A 25,396-nucleotide genomic window follows, 5' to 3' on the forward strand; every position below is an offset into this window, starting at 1 on the left:
CTACTTAGGAGGGTACTGTGGTACTGACACCATGGGCATGGTACTGTGGTACTGACATCATGGGGAGGGTACTGTGGTAGTGGCCCCATGGGGAGGGTACTGTGGTACTGACACCGTGAGGAGGGCACTGTGGTACTGACACTACTTAGGAGGGTACTGTGGTACTGACACTACTCAGAAGGGTACTGTGGTACTGACACCATAAGGAGGGTACTGTGGTACTGGCATCATGAAGAGGGTCCTGTGGTAATGACACTCCTTAGGAGGGGACTGTGGTACTGACACCATGAGGAGGGTACTGTGGTACTGGCACCATAAGGAGGGTACTGTGGTTCTGACACTTCTTAGGAGGGTACTGTGGTACTGGCACCATGAGGAGGGTACTGTGCTAGTGACACCATGAAAAGAGTACTGTGGTACTGACACCATGAGTAGGGTACTGTGGTACTGGCACCATGAGGTGGGTACTGTGGTACTGACACCATAAGGAGGGTACAGTGGTATTGGCACCATGAGGAGGGTACTGTGGTACTGACACCATAAGGAGGGTACTGTGGTACTGACACCATGAGGAGTGTACTGACACCAATGAGGAGGGGACTGTGGTACTGACACCATGAGGCGGGTTCTGACACCATGAGGAGGGTACTGTGGTATTGACACCATGAGAAGGACACTGTGGTTCTGGCACCACTGAGGAGGGTACTGTGGTACTGATACCATGAGAAGGACACTGTGGTACTGGCACCATGAGGAGGGTACTGTGGTACTTACACTACTTAGGAGGGTACTGTGGTACTGACACCATGAGGAGGGTACTGTGGCCCTGACACAATGAGGAGGGTACTGTTGTACTGACACCATGAGGAGGACACTGTGGTACTGACACCATGAAGAGGGTACTGACACCATGAGGAGGGTACTGTGGTACTGATTCCATGGGGAGGGTACTGTGGCCCTGACAACATGAGGAGAGTACTGTGGTACTGAAACCATTAGGAGGGTACTGTAGTACTGACACTATAAGGAGGGTACTGTGGTACTGACACCATGAGGAGGGCACTGTGGTACTGACACCATGAGGAGGGTACTGTGGTACTGACACCATGAGTAGAGTCCTGTGGTACTGACACTACTTAGGAGCGTACTGTGGTACTGGCACCATGGGGAGGGAACTGTGGTACCGGCACCATGAGGGGGGTACTGCGGTACTGACACTACTTAGGAGGGTATTGTGGTACTGACACTACTTAGGAGGGTACTGTGGTACTGACACCATGGGTACGGTACTGTGGTACTGACATCATGAGGAGGGTACTGTGGTAGTGGCACCATGGGGAGGGTACTGTGGTACTAACACCGTGGGGAGGGTACTGTGGTGCTGACACCGTGAGGAGGGCACTGTGGTACTGACACCATAAGGAGGGTACTGTGGTACTGACACTACTTAGGAGGGTACTGTGGTAGTGACACCATGAAAAGAGTACTGTGGTACTGACACCATGAGTAGGGTACTGTGGTACTGGCACCATGAAGAGGGTCCTGTGGTAATGACACTCCTTAGGAGGGAACTGTGGTACTGACACCATGAGGAGGGTACTGTGGTACTGACACCATAAGGAGGGTACTGTGGTACTGACACTACTTAGGAGGGTACTGTGGTAGTGACACCATGAAAAGAGTACTGTGGTACTGACACCATGAGTAGGGTACTGTGGTACTGGCACCATGAAGAGGGTCCTGTGGTAATGACACTCCTTAGGAGGGAACTGTGGTACTGACACCATGAGGAGAGTACTGTGGTACTGAAACCATTAGGAGGGTACTGTAGTACTGACACTATAAGGAGGATACTGTGGTACTGACACCATGAGGAGGGCACTGTGGTACTGACACCATGAGGAGGGTACTGTGGTACTGACACCATGAGTAGGGTCCTGTGGTACTGACACTACTTAGGAGCGTACTGTGGTACTGGCACCATGGGGAGGGAACTGTGGTACCGGCACCATGAGGGGGGTACTGCGGTACTGACACTACTTAGGAGGGTACTGTGGTACTGACACTATTTAGGAGGGTACTGTGGTACTGACACCATGGGTACGGTACTGTGGTACTGACATCATGAGGAGGGTACTGTGGTAGTGGCACCATGGGGAGGGTACTGTGGTACTAACACCGTGGGGAGGGTACTGTGGTGCTGACACCGTGAGGAGGGCACTGTGGTACTGACACCATAAGGAGGGTACTGTGGTACTGACACTACTTAGGAGGGTACTGTGGTAGTGACACCATGAAAAGAGTACTGTGGTACTGACACCATGAGTAGGGTACTGTGGTACTGGCACCATGAAGAGGGTCCTGTGGTAATGACACTCCTTAGGAGGGAACTGTGGTACTGACACCATGAGGAGGGTACTGTGGTACTGACACCATAAGGAGGGTACTGTGGTACTGACACTACTTAGGAGGGTACTGTGGTAGTGACACCATGAAAAGAGTACTGTGGTACTGACACCATGAGTAGGGTACTGTGGTACTGACACCATACGGAGGGTACTGTGGTACTGGCACCATGAAGAGGGTCCTGTGGTAATGACACTCCTTAGGAGGGAACTGTGGTACTGACACCATGAGGAGGGTACTGTGGTACTGACACCATAAGGAGGGTACTGTGGTACTGACACTACTTAGGAGGGTACTGTGGTAGTGGCACCATGAAAAGAGTACTGTGGTACTGACTCCATGAGTAGGGTACTGTGGTACTGACACCATAAGGAGTGTACTGTGGTACTGGCACCATGAGGAGGGTACTGTGGTACTGACACCATAAGGAGGGTACTGTGGTACTGACACCATGAGGAGGGTACTGTTGGTACTGACTCCACGAGGAGGGTACTGTGGTACTGACACCATGTTGAGGGTACTGTGGCACTGACGCCATGAGGAGGGTACTGACACCAATGAGGAGGGTACTGTGGTACTGACACCATGAGGAGGGTACTGTGGTACTGCCACCATGTAGGGTACTGTGGTACTGACACTACTGAGGAGGGTACTGTGGTACTGACACTAATTAGGAGGGTACTGTGGTACTGATACCATGAGGAGGGTACTGTGGTAATGACACTACTTAGGAGGGTACTGTGGTACTGCCACTACTGAGGAGGGTACTGTGGTACTGACGCCACTTAGGAGGGTACTGTGGTTCTGACACTACTTAGGAGGGTACTGTGGTACTGGCACCATGAGGAGGGTACTGTGGTACTGACACTCCTTAGGACGGTACTTTGGTACTGACACCATGAGGAGGGTACTGTGGTAATGACACCATAAGGAGGGTACTGTGGTACTGGCACCATGAGGAGGGTATTGTGGTACTGACACTACTGAGGAGGGTACTGTGGTACTGACACTACTGAGGAGGGTACTGTTGCACTGACACCATGTGGAGGGTACTGACACCAATGAGGAGGGTACTATGGTACTGACCCCATGAGGAGGGTACGGTGGTACTGACACCATGAGGAGAGGACTGTGGTACTGACACCATGTGAAGGGTACTGTGGTACTGACACTACTGAGGAGGGTACTGTGGCACTGACACCATGAGCAGGGTACTGACACCAATGAGGAGGGTACTGTGGTACTGACACTACTTAGGAGGGTACTGTGGTACTGACACCATGAGGAGGGTACTGTGGTACTGACACTACTTCGGAGGGTACTGCGGTACTGACACCATCAGGAGGGTACTGTGGTACTGACACCACTGGTGAGGGTACTGTGGTAGTGACACCATCAAAGGGTACTGTGGTCCTGACACCATGAGGAGGGTACTGTGGTACTGACACCTTGTGGAGGTTACTGTGGTACTGACACTACAGAGGAGGGTACTGTGGTCCTGACACCATGTGGAGGGTACTGTGTTACTGACACTACTGAGGAGGGTCAATGCTGATGTCTAAGAAAGGATGGTGTATGCTACTACACTACAGTAACGTAACCTACACGACCGTCATGAGTCAGCAGCGAACAGAACGTAGCCGGAGTAGGCAGTGCCTACAGGTTTCAGCATTTCATAGAAATGGGAATAAATTTGGCACGAAAAGTAGCGAAGCAACATGGAAATGCCATGTACATGTATGCAGTGCATGTCCAGCATTGCACATTGAACTGCATACTGGAGTCATGCCACAGGGCTAGAGGTGAGTGTGACTGCTCCTCTCCATAGCTGCCAAGGTTTCAGATTGCCATGTGTGACATTTTAATAATTTCAGTGTCATTGTGAGTGACATTTCAATGAGTACGAGTGACACTTTCTAGAGTGCAAAATGAGGCAATGAAAATAAGTGAAACATAGAAATATCACAAATTACAACCATTTGTGCATTGAGAATCTCTACTACAACTCAATACAGACAAAGGGTAGAGAGGCACAGGGAACCCACACTGAAACGTAGAGACACAGAAATGGGGCACAAAGGTATGGGTGAATTGGCACTTACAATTATAAACACAGGGCAAACAGACTGAAAGAGAATCTAGAGACCGAAAACCGGGTAAAGTGCTTTAAAAGGTTAATTTGACCTTGTGTAATGTAACTTGAACTCATGTCAAGTGCACAAAGGCTCAATTCAAAAGCACTGCTGTAATTAAAGGCAGTGTTTACCTGCAGAGACCTATGGCATTTCGGTAACGGCTTTGACTTGAGCTCTCACTCATTTGCTCACTCCACGCTCGGCATGCAAGACACCGTTTAGTGCAGTGGTCACACAACACATTTCCTTCTCATTTGTCACGTGCTCAGCGACACATACCACATCAAGGCGCAACAACAAAGAGCGCAAAAGTGGAGGCTTTCAGATACTTAGGACATATATGCAACGAACATAGCGCATCAAAGTGCTGTGCATTACTAGGACTTTTTAAGGGCGCGTAGAGTGCGTTCTACCTATGCAGGCAATATATTACTCCAAAATCGGTGTGTAACCATTCATAAAGATATTGAAACAAGCCTGTCTCGGCCGAGCACTATCTGTTGTGCATTTTTTTCTGAATTCAGCTGTGGACATTATCTTTTGCCCACGTTGAATAATTATTTCAATGGCCTCCGACTTTCCGTGCAATCTGCCAGTGTGTGTTGTCTACAGTCTGAAGTGAAGTCTGTGTGTGGCTGGGAGGTAGTACGGGTGACAGGGGTCGTGATGTGTGGGCGGAATTTGAAGGAAGCCAGGCAAGGTAAGCCAAAGCACATTTTGAACTTTATTTCCGATTTTAATTTATGCCCGTGATTTCAGGGCCAGGTGCACACTTGCTTGCTTGAATTTAGTTGCAGTGATGGCCTGCCTGCTGCCAGCAAGAGCAGCTCCATTTCCTCACGTGCCGGATGCCTGGTTTGCTTATCTCTGTGCTGGCTGCCCACATCATGCTTGCTGGGGGGGGAATGTGTGAATCCCCTCGACTTGTTCTGTTCTTTCTCTGCCCTCATGCTTACCCAGCCGGCCCGGTGTGATTCTCTATACCGGTGAGGACCGTCCCTCTCACCGGACCGTGGTCTCCTGACTGCATGATACAGCAGGGCCCTCTCCCTCACCCACCCAGTACCCTCGAGTTGGCCGGCCCGGGCTCCTCTCAAATAAAAACGCCTGTACGATCACCGGAGGAGATCCCGCACCTGCATCTGTTATCACTGAAGAACCGAGCAAGGCCCCCTGGACACACATCAGCCTAGATTTTGTGAGTTTCCCAGATGGACGTCACAGGCTGGTCATGGTTGACTCATTCTCAAAGTTCCCCATTGTCGAAGTAGTAACGTCAACAGCATTGCCATTATTAGTTCCTGGGCCTGTCCTGTCCCAGTGTGGGGGATGTAGAGAGCCACCCGGGCTCTCTATTACAGTTTTGCAGTTTTCACGCATCCCTACACCCCTCGGGCGGGCTCGACCCGAGGGGATAAATAAACGGCGGAGACCGCTCGGGGTCTTCCGGCCACAAGAGTGAAAGTGGTGTCATCGTGTCTTTGATTATCGCGCTGCTGCGGCCTAATTACGCCTAGGCCCCACTGCACTACACTGGTGACGAGGCCGGTTGCACACCACACGTGCCTGCCCACCTGCCCGGTTACCTGCAGTCAGCTCGCGGAGCCCACCCGCTCTGCCCTACACCAGCCAATGTCTACTACTGCCGGCTGACCCTGGAGGCTCGGCGGCGTCCAGAGCTGCACCGCTGTCCTTGCTGACTCTGCCTCTCAGCCTGTGCCCGCCCACGCGTCTCCCTGCTCTGCGGGAGCGCGGTCAGCTGGCGGTGCTCACTGCGGCCTGCGGTCACGTGGGGTAAGTGCCTGCCGCGCTAGCGCTGAATCACTGTGTGTCTCGCTGCGGCCGGGCCGCCCCATCTGCTCCCTACTCGCTGCAGCCCTCAGGAGCACGTCTGCTCTCGCCCCCTGCCTCGTGGGTGCTGCGTTGGACCCTCTATTGGAGCGCTCGGCTCCCCCACCTGCCCTCTTCCTGCGTGGCCCCCAATACTGGGCTGCCCTGCCAGCTGCCTGTCCTCAATCTGAACAACACTCTGGGTCATCTTCCCACAGCATAGGAAGGTCACCAGGCACAACCCTGCTACCACAGTGAGAGGACACTGCCGTGTGCATCCAATCTGGGGGATCTGCACCTCTGGTTCCGGCGGGAGAGGGGTGTAGGCTGTGGACTACGTGCGCTCCCACACTGTAAAGCAAAAAAAAAGAAGAGAAAGAAAAGGGTAATCACGGGACAATGAGGACTGTAGCCTGAGTCGATTACCTGGCCCCTCTCTACTGGCCTACACCAAGGGCGAATCACCTACTGCACGACAGTGACTCCTTGGAACACTCTGAAGCACGCAGCCACTTGGTGACACGCACGCCCAGGACCGGATCTCCAGCTCCCAAGCCACACCCTCGCACTTGCGCATCAACATACGGTCGCGATGAGCAACCCTCCGGCGGCTGGCGCTGCTGCCCGGCAAGATGGGGGAAACAATCCAGTTGGGGGTGCCAATGCGCCTCCCCCAGGACACAGCCACACAGAGATCGCACCTCTACCCCCTTTCAGTGAAGCCTCAGACCCTGCCACAACTGCACCAAGATGGAAAGCGTGGGTTGGACGGCTCAACCACTAATTCAAAGGGACAAGGGAAACAGACGGCACCGTGAAACGGTCGTTTCTTATCTACTAGGGAGGCGCGGAGATATATGACCTCTTCGAGACGCTCCCCAACACAGGAAATGACGACTATGATGCGGCGGTCGCCGCACTCAACAGGCACTTTGACCCCCTATTCAACCCCGATTTCGAAAACTTCAAGTTGAGAAGAGCGTGACAGTTGGACTCAGAGTCTGTCGACATGTTCTATGCACGGCTACGCCGGCTGTCCACCTCGTGCATGTTCACAGACCACCGGGAGGAGATACGGGACCAAATAATCCTGGGATGCCACTCCAAACTCCTGCAGAAACTGATCCTTCGTCAGCCAGGGATCTCGCTGGACGAGATCCTGGTCCTGGCCCGCTCCCATGAACTGTCGGACATCCGAGCGGAGGAAATGGAAGTCGCCCTTCGCACGCCCGTTGCTGTCTCGCATGCGCCCAGGCACCCGCCGATCAAAGAGGAGAGGGGTGAAGCAATCCAAAGACGCCCCACCGCGACTCGACAAGCGCCCAGGCTGTCACCAGGAGGGCCGTGCGGATACTGTGGAGAAGATCACCCCGTGACGGCTCTCTGTTGGGCAAAAGGGAAAACGTGTTCCCGCTGAGGGAGGCTGAACCATTACGCCTAAGTGTGCCACGGCGGACGGTTCAGACAAACCTCGTCGAGGCTCAGAGGCATGCCACAAAGGATTCGCCAGCTCTCTCTCGACGATTCACCAGCGATCGTGGAGGACCAGCCACAGGAATGACGCCCGGTGTATGAAGATGATGACGAGGAAGTGTTTGTGGTGTCGTACGTCTGTAGAACTGACTGTCGCCGAAGACCACCTCCCATGTGCTCCGTCTCAGTTGAAAGCACTGATGTACAAGCCCTCATTGGCACCGGCGCGTCCGTCAATGTGATGGACTCCGAACAATATGATCGCCTGTCACCTCGACCACCGCTTGCGCCCTCCAAGGCTCGAAACTATGCATACGGAGGGACTGATCCGCTTCCTCTCCGAGGAGTCATTCAGGCCAAAGTCACAAGCGGAAGCTACGCCACTGAGATCAGGTTCCACATCACCGAGGGACGAAAAGGGACACTGCTCAGCTGCCACACAGCTGAGGACTTGGGACTCATCTTCTCTGCCAACCAGGTCCACGACTCCCACGCTGAAGCGATGTTGAAGGAATTCCCGGCTCTCTTCAAAGGACTGGGGAAGCTCAAGGGCAAGAAGTTCAAACTTCACATCGACCCCTCTGTAAGACCTGTGGCTCTCAGGCACCAGAGGGTGCCATTCAATCTTCGCCCGCATGTGGAGGAAGAGCTGAAAAAGCTTGAACACCTCGATGTGATTGAAAAGGTCTCTGGCCCAACCCCATGGGTGTCCACGCTGGTTGTGGCTTCCAAACCCAAGCAGCCTGGTGCGTTGACATGAGGCTGCCAAATACGGCCGTGAAGAGAGAACGCCACATCACTCCCACAATGGATGACATAGTGGCAGACCTAAATGGAGCCAAGTGGTTCTCTAAGCTAGACTTAAATGCTGGCTATCATCAGCTGGAACTGGAGCCCGAGAGCAGGTATATCACCACCTTCTCGACGCACGTTGGTCTCCCAAGGTATAAGAGGCTCAGCTTTGGGGTATCATCGGCAGCCGAAGTCTTCCAGAATGCCATCAGGGAAGCACTGTCTGGGCAGCAAGGTGTGATCAACCTTAGTGATGATATACTAGTGTTCTCATACATGCTAGAGGACCACCACAATCATCTCCGAGGCGAGACTAGCAGACTGCGGTTTAACCCTGCACAGGTCCAAGTGTTCTTTCTATCAAGAAACGGTTGACTTCTTCGGGTATACCTTCACCCGAGAGGGACTCCTTGTGGACCCCAAGAAGGCTGCAGCCATCCGCACAGCCAACACACCGAAGAACCCCACCGAAGTGAGGAGTTTTCTCGGCATGGCCACCTACTGCGGGCGTTTCATTCCAAACCTTGCTGCCATGTCGGAACCGCTCCGGACCTTCACACGTCATGATCACAAATGGGAGTGGACCGGGGCTGCCAATAAGGCGTTCAATGACATCAAAGAGGGGCTATTGGGCCAGACGCTGATGGCCTATTTCCATCCAAGGCGGCGCACAGGACTGGTCGTCGATGCCAGCCCAGTGGGCCTGAGAGCAGTCCTCCTTCAGGAACACGGGCCTGAGATCTGGAGACCGGTTGCCTACGCGAGCAAATCCCTCACCATACGGAGGCCAGATATGCTCAAATCGAGAGGGAGGCATTGGCAATCAAGTGGGCGTGCCAACATTTCCACTTGTATCTGTGCGGCCAGGAGGTCAACGTTGTGACAGACCACAAGCCCCTACTCCCACTTTTTGCAGGCTCATCCCGGCTGGCATCCCCGAGAATTGAACGATGGGCAGTGCAGCTGCAGTCATACAACTACAAGGTCATCTACCTTCCCGGTGCCCAAAACCCAGCTGATTATCTATCCCGGCACCCCGAATCGGCGTCGCCCTCAGATCCATCAGCGGAGGTTTGCAACACTGAGGCGTTCGTAAACATGGTGTCGCAAGTGGCGTGTCCCACTGCCATGACGCTCAAGGAAATTGCCTGGGCCACCCAGGAAGACCACACGCTGTCCCGAGTGAGAGAGGCGCTGGAGAACAATGGATGGGCACACTTCATGGATGAAGCCCGCGTCCTCCAGCCCGAAGTCAGTCACGCCCGACAACAGCTCTGGCAAGTCCGCCATGAACTCAGTGTGGGGGAACAAAGAGTTGTTTTAAGAGGGCACCTGATAGTAGTCCCAGAGAAGTTGCAGAAACGGGTCCTCTCACTGGCACACATTGGCCACAAAGGGATGGCGAAGACAAAGGGCAGGCTGCGAAGCAAGGTCTGGTTCCCCGCGATGAACTCCATGGTGGAGGAAATGGTGAGGCATTGCCACGCCTGTACGATCACCGGAGAAGATCCCGCACCTGCATCTGTAATCACTGAAGAACCGAGCAAGGCCCCCTGGACACACATCAGCCTAGATTTTGGGAGTTTCCCAGATGGACGTCACATGCTGGTCATGGTTGACTCATTCTCAAAGTTCCCCATTGTTGAAGTAGTAACGTCAACAGCATTTCCACAGGTGAAGAGGGTCCTGGACCGGATTTTTGCAATGATGGGGCTGCCTGAAGAGGTAAAATCCGACAACGGACCTCCATTCCGGGGCCGAGAATTCCAAGAGTACCTTGAGAACAAGGCAGTTCGACACCGAAAGATCACCCCGTTATGGCCCCAAGCAAACGGGGAAGTGGAACGTCTGATGCGGACACTCAACCGAGCGCTGCGCATCGCTGTGGATGAAGGAGAAGACGCCGAGACAGCTCTCGACCAATTCCTTGGCGTGTATCGACACACCCCTCACAGCACAACCAAGTGTGCTCCGGCTCATCTACTGTTAAAGCGGGCCCCACGAAACAGCATCCCGTCGGATCCAACATGGGTGCCTGTGGAGCGGGACGATGAGGCGATCTAAGCAAGGAGGGAGATGACAAACCGGAAAGCCAGCGAAGCACGCAGGGCGCAAGAACCTCAGCTAAAGGTGGGAGACTGGGTAGTGATCAAAGACCAACACCCCGGTTGGAAGTTTCGGACGCCCTACGAGCCAGAAGTGTGGACCATGCTGGGCATTCAAGGGACCATGGTCACTGCCCAAAAAGGACAGCACTTCGTAACAAGGAATGTGTCCAGCTTCAAAAGGGCGTCCGAGAGGGAGCCGGGCCAAGAAGTATCCGACTATCAAGATACACTTCCGAGCTCTTTCCCCCCTGTCTCCCCAAGCGTGGGGAGTCCGTCGCTGGAGTCACCCCGACGAGGATGCCGCCAGGTTGACCCATCAAGACACCCCAACTGAGTCATCTGAGAGCACTTCATCCAATCTGCTGGTAGGTTCCAGCTCCCGGAGCCAGAAATATGGTGTCCGGCCGAATCCTGCGCCCAATCAGAGACTAAAAGACTTTGTATATACGTTCCCATAAATTGGGAGGACTTGGTGGTCCAGAACTGAAAGAAAGGAGGGATGTAGAGAGCCACCCGGGCTCTCTATTACAGTGTTGCATTTTTCTCGCATCCCTACACCCCTCGGGGCGGGCTCGACCCGAGGGGATAAATAAACGGCCGGAGACCGCTCAGGGTCTTCCGGCCACAAGAGTGAAAGTGGTGTCATCGGCCTAATTACGCCTAGTCCCCGCTGTGCTACAGGGGCCTGACTGCAGGGCAGGACAGGTCTGAGGTGCGAACAGCAGTGTGGTGTGAGCGAACGCAGCCAGGCCCGCAAAACAGTCAGGCTCTGCAAGATGACGACGAGCCAGTTAGCAGCAGAGGCCTCATCAAACATAACTTTGCGCGATGTTAGCAGGACGTGTGACGTCACATCCTTGTGGCGCTACGGCCAGTCTGAGACTGTCACTCAGCACCGCCGCGCAGCGGAAATCAGTTAGATACATTGTAGCAGCACTGACTGCCTGCCACTGTGAGGCTAAGAGAGCCTGCTCAGCTGGTGAAACTGCCCGAAGCCTGTGGGAGCAGCCAGCACAGGCACTAGAACGCGCAGCTACTACTGTTTGCAGTGTGCTTTCTTTGACATCTGAGACTATTGCATTATGCGTGACAATGCATTTTAGTGCGGTGATGCGGAGCACCACACTGAAATGCGTTAGCGTCACACCTGATGCATGATACGTGGCAGGACTGCCTCTCCAGTACTGCAACTGAACACTACTGTGTAGCTCCCCTGTCATCCCGTACCACTGTGTCTGTTCCTGTGATTGGAGGAGTACTGTGACCTAACCCTTGCCTTCATTCATCTCTTTGCAGGTTGCAGTAATTGTTTGGCAGCTAGTAACACGGCTGCAGCATGGGGTCTTTAGAGCCTTCTCCTGCCCGCACTGCAGACAGTAGAATATTATTTTGCAATCGTAAACTATTGAATGCCTGCCCTGCTCCTATGCACTTCTGTTCTTTACCTCTGCTTCTCAGCCAAGGCCCAAGAATCCGCACGTGATAAACGTTGTATTAAAATAAGTAACACGGTGTATGTCAACCTAGTGTTTTGGTCTTGCACACGGCTCAAAGACAAGAGGTTTCCAACCGGAAAGGAAACATGTAGGGAATCGTAAGCTCAGAGGAAATGTTTTGAGATCAAGAGTTTTTCTTTTTGTCCATTGTGCACCAGTCAAAGTTCACTTTGCCTTCTTTTTATATTGGCTGAGAACCCCGCCTCACCCCCGTACCCCCCCCCCCCCCGCATCACCACCTTCCTGGCCGAAATTCCTTGTTCCATTAGCTGGCAAAATGGCCAGTGATTCCATCAGAATGTATAGTTTATTAAAGTGGTTCTTCTTGTGATTCATCAGTGTGTCAGAGCTCTCACTGAAAAGATAAACAAGGACACGAACACTAAAAGCTCAATAAAAAGTGAATGTTTATTTCTTATCCTTAAAGTTTTAGTGACTCCCACTAACTGAACTCAGCATTGTTTGAGAATCTCTCACAGTTCCACGAAGGGGGCATTTGAATTTTATTACAACAAATTCAAAGCTGCACCACTTATCCCATTATTGAACCGTTGGCTGCGTGGATACGTTGGCACCCGGATATACGGGGCCTTCGGTGGTCGCCTGATCACGAGGACCGTATTTCGCTTTATGCCGACGATATCCTGCTGTATCTTGCCTCACCAAAGAAGTCACTTATAGTGGTCTGTGACGTACTCGCATCGTTCGGTAGGAACTCGGGGCTTGTGATTAATTGGGGCAAATCGTACTTGTACGTTCTTAGTGGCGAGGTCCCACCGATCCCTAGAACATGTTCGATACAGGTTGCCCAGCAAGGTTTTGTGTATTTGGGGATTTTTATATCCATGGATCCGGTTGTGCGCTATGAGAGGAACCTGCTCCCCCCCTTGGCACGCTTGAGGCGAGATGTTGAAGGTTGGCGGAGGCTGCCGCTCTCCCTTGTTGGGCGTGCGGCCCTGTTCAAAATGATGTCTCTTCCCCGCTTCCTCTACGCCCTCCAGAACACCTTGGACTGGGTACCGGCTAAATACTTTCGGGAGGTCGAAGGCCTCCAAAGGACGTTGCTGTGGGATGGGCGGCCGCGAATAGCTATTTCAAAGTTGACGCTCCCATGGTACGATGGGGGCATTGCGCTCCCAGACATCCGACGGTACTACTGGGCCACGCAGTTGAGCGCGATCAACCATGGGTTTTACGGCCCTGCCCTCAGCCCTGGGTATGCCATGGATAGGTGGCTGCTGCGCGGCGGCAACTACTACAGGGCGTTGTATTCGCGGTCCCTAGACTCGTCCCTCACGGGGCCCACAGGTGTGGCGGTGCGCGTATGGAAGATGGCGACCGACTCGCTGGGCTGGAAGGACAGGCTAACCCTCGCTACCCCATTGTTTGAATCGGAAAGGTTGGGAAGACTCTGGCATACGAAGGGCTTTGATAAGTGGGATCTGATAGGGATATCCAAGGTGGGGGATGTGATGCATAAGGGGAGGGTGAAGTCTTTCGAGGAGTTGCAGACTGAGTTTGAGCTAGGGCCTTCAGAGTATTTTAGGTATATCCAGCTTCGTCACGCCCTTCGATCAGTCCTAGTGGAGGGTGAGAAGGTGCCGGAGTCCTCTCCCCTTGAGGACCGAGTCCTTGATGGTCATATGCCCGAGAGCACGATTTCGCTCATATATAAGAAGTTGATAAACGTCCGGGCAGACTTGCTATTGGGGCTGAGAGAACAGTGGACCAGGGATGGCCTCGAGTTGGATAATGAGGACTGGCAGTCAGCGGTTTCTTCGCCTAAGGAGGTTGCGATCCCGTCGCGTCTGAGGCTGGTGCAGCTTAAAATACTGCACCGGGTGTATGTTACGGGGCCAAGGCTGGTCCACATGGGATTCTCAGAGGATGGCCTGTGCAGAAGGGGATGTGGTATGGTGGGTACTTTCCTGCACATCATTTGGGAATGTGGGGTCATTGTGGAGTTCTGGAGGAGAGTCCATGCAGTTATGGGGGAGGTGACGGGCATTGTGGTACAGCCGGAGGCGCGGTGTTGCCTCCTGAACGTTTGGGGGCCCACTGATCTCGATGAGGCACAGACCCAATGGGTGACTCTGGGTAACATGGTGGCTAAGAGGGATATCGCGCGATTATGGGGCTCCTCGGGTCCCCCTACACTGACCGCGTGGAAGGAGAACATGGATTGGAGCATGTTTAGGGAGAAGGCGGTCTACTGCTCTAGAGGTCGCCCCCGGAAGTGGCATGCCATCTGGGGGCGGTGGAACCAATACAGGGGGGGAATATGTCTTGCCCCGGATCTGGAACCTCCCGAGGAACAGCTTTCCCCCTGACCTACCTTCCAGCACAGTTTGGTTTTGGTACCTGTTCTGGGCCTCTGCTGTTCCCCTTCTTCCTCCGCACACAGTCTTATACTTAGTAGATGAGTGGGGCCCTGCCTCCCCTGGGGGCTTTCGCCATGGGATTTCAATGTTCTGCCTTGCTGGGGTTTGTTGTGTGTTTTTTCTGTGTTTATTTAAAATTGGACCTTTGCATCACTCTTCGTACTGTATCCGGGACGCATTACTGTATCTAACTTGCAATGCTGCTGAACCTTCGGGCTGTCGGCTGAATAGCTGTGTCCTGAATTTCGAAATAAAGGTTTTCAAAAAAAAAAAAAAAAAGAAATCAGTTATAAGAAGTATTCGAGAACTTGTTTCAGGATGGTTCTTAAAGCAAACAGAGATAATGCCATGGTGCAAAAGAATCTTGATATACGTTTTTTCACCCGTTCTTTTTCACCTACCAGTTATTGCCTATCCTAGGATAGTAAACAAACGGCCAGCATGTTTTTTTCTAACAAAGGTGGCAACCCTCCTCGTAAAAGACGGGAGAGCTGCCATTGTTGGATTTCTGCTATTGGTAATATCGCATCATAATTGTAAGTGCTAACTGTAAATCTGAAAGGCAGAACGCGCCTGAAATGCCAGTGAGAGATTGGTGTGTCCACGTCGCCACCGTAGTGTAGGCAGTCATTAGGGAACACGCAGTCGGATTAGGCTGCTGTTCCTCGATGTAGTGCTGGGTTTGAAGAACATGCTTTCATTGTGCCGCCTGGCATTATGGTGATATGCGCTTCACCGCATGCCTGGCGCAGTAATCAGTTTATGTTAACTCGTGTTCCCCCTGTTTGTATTGTACTAACACCTACATCTTCCTCTTCACTGCAGATCTCCGAGACGTACGCCTTCCTGCCGAGGGAGGCAGTGACACGGTTTCTAATGAGCTGCTCGGAGTGTCAGAAGAGAATGCATTTAAACCCAGATGGTGCCGAGCACAAAGGTAGGATTGGTGTCAAATGCACTTGTTTAGCTTGTTATAACTTCGTGCTTTTCAATTATCCTTTACATTTTCTTGCTTCACTTGAGACTGTCTTGCTTCACTCAGAGAAGTGCTTTAAATGGGCAGGTACTGTCAGGGACTGAGTACTGCATTTCTTTCATTTTGAAGGGCGAGTGCCAGCACTTCTCAGCAGAGGTGCATTCTGGTGTAAAACAGGGAGTTAACATGCAGAAAAAGACACAAATTGTGCATTGAAAAGAATATCTCGTGTTTATCTACGTCCCGGAGCAAGTGACTCACAAAAAGGGGAATGAATGAATATGGATCGTATGGCATGAATTTTGTATTCCAATAAATGGCACTGGAGGAAGAAACTCATCTTCTTTTGGGCCAAGAGACAACCTCTGTTGTGGAAGTTCAGTGGCCTCAATGTCAGCCATGTCAGCGGCGGGGTCCCGCAGCAGTGATTGGTCAGCCCTTAGAGGGAAAGGGAATTAGCCACTCTAATGCTAGGCGAAGTTTAAAGAAAGAGAAAGTGAAAAAGGATCTAGAGTGCAATACTCAATTTATATAATAAATAAATAAAGTGCCAAAGGCCCAAGGTATTTTAAAGGAGGTCATGGCAGCTTGTACCTTCCACTGCCTGTGCCAGCGCGTGGCCAAATGGTAGTACCAATACTGACTGTTAACAATCACATTGCTACAAATGTGACAAATTGCACTATTTCAGGTCACCCAAACCTTAACGAATGACATGGATGTGCTGCTAGTATTATCTTTCTAATGTATATTGCATTTTTAAACCATCTGCAAAAGTGCTCCTTTAAAAATAGACTGAGAGCGTCACCATGTGGTGGGCAGTCATAAACACATGCTGGTGTTAAGCAATAAGTTTCGGTGTCAAGCACCAGAAAGCCTGGCACAAATTAAGCGCTTCTAGAACGTCAAGAACAGAGGCTTTAAGTCACAGACTACATAGAAAGAGGAGTTCAGAATTTATCCGAGGCTGAAATTGGATGTATGGGCCACGGCTCACCCAGAAAGGGTTGTTCATTCAACATGCTCCCCTCCTCAAGACTGTTGCCCTCTTTTCCTGATCCAACCCCTTTGAGAGGCTCCTCATGAGGTGGGCAGAGAGGAGCTAGCCACCAGTAGGCACTTGGCAGGTTGTTGCCTCTTTCCTTCTATGGCCTTCATTGTGAGTGGCCTGGTAATTCTGCTGGGACCAGTTATCAAAAAGGTCTAATTACGTTTAAGAAAGGCAATAATTATTTAACGAAATGTGGCAAAATAAACAGGAAAAACATGGTGTAGAATGATGTTTTGGGCTCGGAGTAGTGATGAAAAAACATTACAAACTTATGTGGATGATATATTGGCGGTCAATGTAGTGACTTGGATGTACTGGCTGTAGATGTACCAACATGTATGGCCTTATGTTGATGCTTAGGTGACCTTTATTTCAAGCGTCATAACCCTATGAATGAGTGCCAGTTTCCTACAGTTTGTCTCAACAATATCAATTTAAATGCATTTTAATAGAAAATGGAGACTGTTATTGTCCTAATCCCGTCATTTAATGGGCTGAGAAATATATATATATGTGTATGTGTGTGTGTATATGTATATATATATATATATATATATATATATATTCACGAACGCTGCTTCACGCCGTACATCCTTCCAGGTTAAGAAAGCAGGCACGGACCACGTTTCAGTGCTCAATCAGTAGTGTATTCTTTAGTCGGCCATGACGCGTTTCGGTCCTTCCTGGACCTTGATCACATGACAACGCTCATCGGCATTTTTTCCCTCTTTAAAGTGACAGTGCTTGTGAAAAGTTGCGATACTTGCCCAATAGACAGAGAAAACATACTTGTGTTGGCAAACGTTCTAGTTTCAAAGTTAAACAATTTTCCCATGTTGCAACTTGGTACTTATTTTATATTAATTTAGTATTTCATTAATTGCTTAACATTTTTTTATTTTGTGGCATTGTATCCATTTGCATTTATAATCAAGGGAGAATGGATCACTTGTTGCTGGCACCAGGGTTCAGGTGGTTGTATCTGATATAGGTAAAAAACCCTCAATCACGTCAAGATATGTATGGGCGGTATATCTTGGTTCTCCGCCTTTAAATACGTGATAGCATCATCATTGGGTTTATTCCATGCATCCTCCAACCCGGAGGGAACCACTGAATTCTCCAGTAGTGATCAGGGGAAAAAATGATAAAATAAAAAAGTGAGGAGTGCTCAAGTGAGTGATTAAAAAGAAGTGTTCCTCATGCTACCTATAAAAAAGTCTTTATTCTGATAGGTGCTGGGGAAGCGTTAAAAAGGTCAAATTGCAGATAGGATTTGTGATGAATCCTCTGCGATATTAAACGTAGTGGACGGTCGACATGTTTCAGCTCTTGTAAAGCCCAGAGGAGGGTCAGGGAGCTTTCTTCAGGACCTCAGGTGAATAAAGTGAATTGAAAATTTTTTTTTTTATCAATTACATGTAGAAGTTCCAATGTCAATTCAGATGGACTTCGTCAGGATTAGTACCTATATACAGAAAAAAACGGGGGAAAAAGAGGGGAAGTGGATAAGAGCGTCCTTAGTAATTGTAAGGGGTAGAAATCGCCAAAGGAGCTGCAAAATTGACGTAATTTGAACAATATGAAAGCAACTATAAATGGCAAGTCTTTATATACTTTTGGTATACATTTTGATCAGCAAGTGAAGTTTTGAACCATCGCTCTTACTAGGAGAACCTAAATCGCAATGCCCTGGGGAGACAGCGACTGGTAGATGGATGTTAGACATACAACAAATATTAGACATACAACAAATATTTATTCATGAAGCGGGGGCGGGTAGGACTGCTCGAGAATAAGGCAGTATATAATGTTAGTGGTTACGTGCTAGTCCGCAAGGAGACCCTTAGTGAGCAATACCAGAGGCGATTAGGGGTTATTCTGTCTGCGTTTGTCTAAGGTTGCGGCTGTGAATGTTAAATTAAACACGTAAAGCATCAATGGTGAAGTTTAGCGCGCGCTTCATGAGGAGTCATCTGAAAGCTGCTGATTCTAATATGCTTCTAGTACAGACTAGGCGTTCAATTTGACTAAAGAAAAATACCTGATATTTTCACAGTACGAGCTCCGTACGAAGATACAGGCAGCGTTAATACTATGCAAATAAAGACAAGAAGAGACCGCACATTACAAGGGAGATTCAACAGAATAACGTTACGTGTCTTCATGGTTGTGTTGAAGTAGAGGGCTCCGTACCGCATTGGTCCGCTACGACTTGTGCTGACTCTGGTTTCCTGTATGCACATGAAGGCTAGGGGTGTGTCTTAAATAGTGAGATAAGCTGAAGTAGAAAGAGGACTGGTGCGGGCCGTGTCAGTGCCTATACAACTTTATTCAGTCATGTGAGATGGACACAGATATGGTTGGTGAGGTGTAAAAGCAACCGTTATCGTTGTAATTTCTCGTGGTATGCAGAGAGTACAATGAGCTGATGGTGGGCTCTGAGTATCACATGGAGTGTGAAGAGACCCGATATTTCTAAATATCGTGGAGAAAGGGGGGCAAGGTGGGAATCTCAACCTAGCCCTGATGGGATGAAATATAGTGCCTTTACAACTTTATTCAGTAATGTGGAATGGGCACAGATATGGTTGGTGAGATGTTAAAGCAGCCGTTATCGTTGTAGTTTCTCGTTGTATATAGAGAGTACAATGAGCTGATGGTGGGCTCTGAGTATCACATGGAGTGTGAAGAGACCCGATATTTCTAAATACCGTGGAGAATAGGGGGGGGGAAATTCTCAACCTAGCCTAGTTGGGATGCAATGTAGAGGTGTGATGTAAGCCCTATCTCTGTTTACAATGACATACTCAGCCATGGAATATCGTCATTCAGTCCCATGATGTTAGTTTGAAGGCGGTGAACCCATCTTTGTTCTTTCTGGAAGAGTAATTTCTCTGCATTGGATGTTTTGGATACAAGTGTTTCAAGAATTATCCATCTCAGTTCATTGACAGTGTGTGGATGTTCAATGTAGTGCGAACTCAATTTGGTAGTTCCTCGTCCGCATTTGACGTTACTTCGGTGTTCGCATATTCTTTGTTTGATCTTACGGCAAGTCATTCCAATGTACCTAAGAGCACATGGGCAGGTTATCATGTAAATTACATGTGTCGTGTTACAGTTGGTATGTTGTCTCATCGTCCAGGTCAATTTTGGTGATAAGATGACAGTTTTGGTAGTTTCCGTCAAGGAACAAACAGAACAATTGCCACATGGGAAGTGGCCAGTGACTGGGGGTAGGGACCACAAGGTACTCTGACTTGGATTAGGTTTGACGTCTGGTGGACGTGTGTGTACCAAAATGTCTTTATAGTTACGAGTTCGTCTATTGGCAAACATGGGTTTGGACCAAGTGAGGTTGCCAGACGTGATGATACGCCAGTTTTTGTTGATGATTTTCTTGACTGAGTTTGTTACAGTACTGTAGGTAGTGACACAGGTCAATTTTTCAGCAGATGTGACTTGCGGTGTTAACTCTAGGAGGCTTTCTCTTGGCTGGTTACGAGCCCTCTTCTGGCATTTTTTGATTATTTTTTCAGGGTAGTTTCGTTTCCTGAGTTTGTTCGAAAGGTCTTGTGCTTGCATTTTATACTCACTGAGTTCACTACAATTCCTTTTGAGACGAAGGAATTGGCTGTAAGGCAGATTTTCTCGTAGTGGACGCGGGTGAAAGCTGTTGAAAGAGAGCAGGCTGTTCTTAGCCGTTGTTTTAAAGAAGGTCTTAGTCTTAATGGTGTCATTTTCAACGTAGATGGTGAGATCTAAAAAGTCCAAGTGTTCCTTATCTGCGTCAAAGGTAAACTTGAGGCAAGGGTCTTGAATATTCATCCAGTCGTGAAATTCTTGTAAGTTGGTTTCGGTACCTTCCCAGAGCATGATGACATCATCTATATACCTTTTCCAGAAAAGGATTCTTGGGAGGAAGGGGTTGGTGTCATTTAATATGTAGGTACTCTCAAAATTGCTCACGTAGAGGCCTGCCACGCTTGGAGCGAAGGTACTTCCCATGGAAGTACCGTGGCATTGTTGGTAGAGAGTACCTTCATATTCGAAAAAGTTTTCAGTCAGGGCCAGTCTGCAGCATTCTAAGACAAAGTGTCTAGGCGTATGGTATAGCCATTCTTGTTGGAACAGTAGATCTTCCAGGGTGTCCAGGGTGGCTTGTTGTGGTAGGCTCGTATAAAGACTTTCTATATCGAGTCCTACAAGCAGCATTGTTTCACTGGAGAAACTCTTGTCTGTTAGGTAATTGAGAAGATCACGTGTATCTTTGAGGTAGGTGGGTGTCCGTTGGACCATGGGTTATAAGAATTGGTCAGCAAATTGGGACAGGGGTTCCAGAACTGAGCCAATCCCAGATACTATAGGACGACCAGGTGGAGGTTTTCTTGCTTTGTGCACTTTCGGAAGAGAATAGAAGTATGGCGTTCGTGGGAGAGTGGTACGTAAAAAAGAAGCTTCGTTCTTTGAGATCCACCTATTTGTCTCAGCTTCTTCAACCATAAGATTGATAGTTCGTTGTAATCTGGGTGTGGGATCTTCTGTTATTATTTTGTAAAATTTATCGTCAGATAGTAGCTCTTGACATTGTGCGTGGTAGCCTTCTTTATTGAGAATGACAATGCCTCCGCCTTTATCGGCGGGTTTGATGATGATGTTTGGGTGTGTTTTTAGTTCTTCCAATGCCTTTTTCTCTTTGTTTGTGGTATTCATAAACGGTTTTCTGACTGTCTCACCAAGTTGATTGATTTCCTTCATGACTGCTTGTTCAAACGTTTGAATCTCAACTGGGACTTGATGTTGTGCTGGACAAAAAGTTGACTTGGGTCTCAGAGAGGTGTCTCCTCTGTTGGTATTATCTTCTTTACCCTGAAAGAAGGCTTTCAGTTTCAGTGTTCTGCAAAAATGGGCCACTTCACTTTGCAGTTTAAAAATGTCCAGTGGTGGGGTGGGTACGAAGCCAAGACCTTTGTTTAGTACAGATTCTTGTTCTTCTGTAAGTAGAGTATCGGAGATGTTGAAGATTAGTGAGTCGTGCTTGTGCTCGGTTTGTCTTTGTTCAAGTTGGACATGCTCCTGGTTAGTATTTGCCTTTCTTGGTCTAACCATGTCACGCCTCTCCTCCTTCCTCTCTGGTTGGACCGGCCTCTCCCTAAAAAAGACGGTGGTTGTTGAGGGAAGGGTCCCATATAGGGACCTAATGGAGGTGGTACTGTTTGGTAAGGATTCATCCATCCTTGGTAATTTTGGACAAATGGATGAAAAAGAGGAGGTGGGTGTTCACCAAAGGTTGGGTTTCGCCAGGTGTTTGGTCTGCGTCTCAGTTGGCGTCTGTTGGAACCTCTATGGTTACGTTGTTGTGTGGTATCTTCTCCACTGTAATCTGAATTGTTAGAAGAGTTGGCACTGGATTCGTTGTCAGATTGGTAGTTAGGTGCTACAAAATCGTCTCTACTGTATGGATGCATTTTCTCTGTGGAAAAGCGTTTCAGATCTTTACTCAGTTTTTGAATTTTGTTTTGCGTCAAATATTCCTTCGTCTCGTTCATCTCACGGTTAATCTCTTCTAATTTCTTTTTGTATACAGTAATATGTACCATGTTTTTGAGTTTCGCCTCACTTAGTTGGATCTTAATCGTGAGGGCTTCAGTTAGTCTTGTCGCGGTTTTAATTATGAGGACGAGGTAGTCTCTGGTGCACTTCCATGAGATGGCTGACCAGTCTTTTCTGAAGGCTAAATCTTGCAGAAAAATTCTAGGAGCATTGTGGACCCAGAGGCCTCTGGGTGCAGCGTTTGCGCGCAAGTACTCCGTCATGATGACGCCATGGATAGCGGTTTTTACCTGTTCCTTCTTGTCTTCGGATAATGTTTCCCAGTCATTGTTTTGTGCTAGGGTTTGCGTTAGGTCTCCATCTTGTAAGAAAGATGAGGGGGCAGCAAGGATGGCGTTGATTTCATCCAAAGAGTAACTTAAGCCTAAGTTCTCTGCCATCTTCTGGGGAAGGGAGGGGCAAGATAAGATCGAGGTTGACAGTAACTGAGATCTGGTTATTCCTTGTAAATACAGGAATAAAGGGATGATTCCCACAGCTGTGCGCTGCTAAATATGATACAATCAAAGTAGGGAAAAAGAAGCTGTGATCCAAACGGCTTCCAGCTAGTCATAAATAATCAAGGGAGAATGGATCACTCGATCTTATCTTGCCCCTCCCTTCCCCAGAAGATGGCAGAGAACTTAGGCTTAAGTTACTCTTTGGATGAAATCAACGCCATCCTTGCTGCCCCCTCATCTTTCTTACAAGATGGAGACCTAACGCAAACCCTAGCACAAAACAATGACTGGGAAACATTATCCGAAGACAAGAAGGAACAGGTAAAAACCGCTATCCATGGCGTCATCATGACGGAGTACTTGCGCGCAAACGCTGCACCCAGAGGCCTCTGGGTCCACAATGCTCCTAGAATTTTTCTGCAAGATTTAGCCTTCAGAAAAGACTGGTCAGCCATCTCATGGAAGTGCACCAGAGACTACCTCGTCCTCATAATTAAAACCGCGACAAGACTAACTGAAGCCCTCACGATTAAGATCCAACTAAGTGAGGCGAAACTCAAAAACATGGTACATATTACTGTATACAAAAAGAAATTAGAAGAGATTAACCGTGAGATGAACGAGACGAAGGAATATTTGACGCAAAACAAAATTCAAAAACTGAGTAAAGATCTGAAACGCTTTTCCACAGAGAAAATGCATCCATACAGTAGAGACGATTTTGTAGCACCTAACTACCAATCTGACAACGAATCCAGTGCCAACTCTTCTAACAATTCAGATTACAGTGGAAAAGATACCACACAACAACGTAACCATAGAGGTTCCAACAGACGCCAACTGAGACGCAGACCAAACACCTGGCGAAACCCAACCTTTGGTGAACACCCACCTCCTCTTTTTCATCCATTTGTCCAAAATTACCAAGGATGGATGAATCCTTACCAAACAGTACCATCTCCATTAGGTCCCTATATGGGACCCTTCCCTCAACAACCACCGTCTTTTTTAGGGAGAGGCCGGTCCAACCAGAGAGGAAGGAGGAGAGGCGTGACATGGTTAGACCAAGAAAGGCAAATACTAACCAGGAGCATGTCCAACTTGAACAAAGACAAACCGAGCACAAGCACGACTCACTAATCTTCAACATCTCCGATACTCTACTTACAGAAGAACAAGAATCTGTACTAAACAAAGGTCTTGGCTTCGTACCCACCCCACCACTGGACATTTTTAAACTGCAAAGTGAAGTGGCCCATTTTTGCAGAACACTGAAACTGAAAGCCTTCTTTCAGGGTAAAGAAGATAATACCAACAGAGGAGACACCTCTCTGAGACCCAAGTCAACTTTTTGTCCAGCACAACATCAAGTCCCAGTTGTGATTCAAACGTTTGAACAAGCAGTCATGAAGGAAATCAATCAACTTGGTGAGACAGTCAGAAAACCGTTTATGAATACCACAAACAAAGAGAAAAAGGCATTGGAAGAACTAAAAACACACCCAAACATCATCATCAAACCCGCCGATAAAGGCGGAGGCATTGTCATTCTCAATAAAGAAGGCTACCACGCACAATGTCAAGAGCTACTATCTGACGATAAATTTTACAAAATAATAACAGAAGATCCCACACCCAGATTACAACGAACTATCAATCTTATGGTTGAAGAAGCTGAGACAAATAGGTGGATCTCAAAGAACGAAGCTTCTTTTTTACGTACCACTCTCCCACGAACGCCATACTTCTATTCTCTTCCGAAAGTGCACAAAGCAAGAAAACCTCCACCTGGTCGTCCTATAGTATCTGGGATTGGCTCAGTTCTGGAACCCCTGTCCCAATTTGCTGACCAATTCTTAAAACCCATGGTCCAACGGACACCCACCTACCTCAAAGATACACGTGATCTTCTCAATTACCTAACAGACAAGAGTTTCTCCAGTGAAACAATGCTGCTTGTAGGACTCGATATAGAAAGTCTTTATACGAGCCTACCACAACAAGCCACCCTGGACACCCTGGAAGATCTACTGTTCCAACAAGAATGGCTATACCATACGCCTAGACACTTTGTCTTAGAATGCTGCAGACTGGACCTGACTGAAAACTTTTTCGAATATGAAGGTACTCTCTACCAACAATGCCACGGTACTTCCATGGGAAGTACCTTCGCTCCAAGCGTGGCAGGCCTCTACGTGAGCAATTTTGAGAGTACCTACATATTAAATGACACCAACCCCTTCCTCCCAAGAATCCTTTTCTGGAAAAGGTATATAGATGATGTCATCATGCTCTGGGAAGGTACCAAAACCAACTTACAAGAATTTCACGACTGGATGAATATTCAAGACCCTTGCCTCAAGTTTACCTTTGACGCAGATAAGGAACACTTGGACTTTTTAGATCTCACCATCTACGTTGAAAATGACACCATTAAGACTAAGACCTTCTTTAAAACAACGGCTAAGAACAGCCTGCTCTCTTTCAACAGCTTTCACCCGCGTCCACTACGAGAAAATCTGCCTTACAGCCAATTCCTTCGTCTCAAAAGGAATTGTAGTGAACTCAGTGAGTATAAAATGCAAGCACAAGACCTTTCGAACAAACTCAGGAAACGAAACTACCCTGAAAAAATAATCAAAAAATGCCAGAAGAGGGCTCGTAACCAGCCAAGAGAAAGCCTCCTAGAGTT

General features: G+C 48.9%; 1 protein-coding gene across 2 annotated transcripts in view; it reads left to right on the forward strand.

Annotated features, from left to right (window-relative positions):
* The window catches only part of NOL4 (nucleolar protein 4), a 666,365-nt gene that overhangs the window by 275,085 nt on the left and 365,884 nt on the right, over positions 1 to 25,396 (forward strand). For both annotated transcript variants that reach the window (XM_085605684.1, XM_085605683.1), the window contains exon 4: positions 15,447 to 15,558. In XM_085605684.1, coding sequence (XP_085461810.1) covers positions 15,447 to 15,558 — 112 coding nt within the window. The remainder of the gene's footprint in view (positions 1 to 15,446; positions 15,559 to 25,396) is intronic.

The sequence above is a fragment of the Triturus cristatus genome, chromosome 5_1 (assembly GCF_964204655.1).
Source record: "Triturus cristatus chromosome 5_1, aTriCri1.1, whole genome shotgun sequence".
Classification (NCBI taxonomy): Eukaryota; Metazoa; Chordata; class Amphibia; order Caudata; family Salamandridae; genus Triturus; species Triturus cristatus.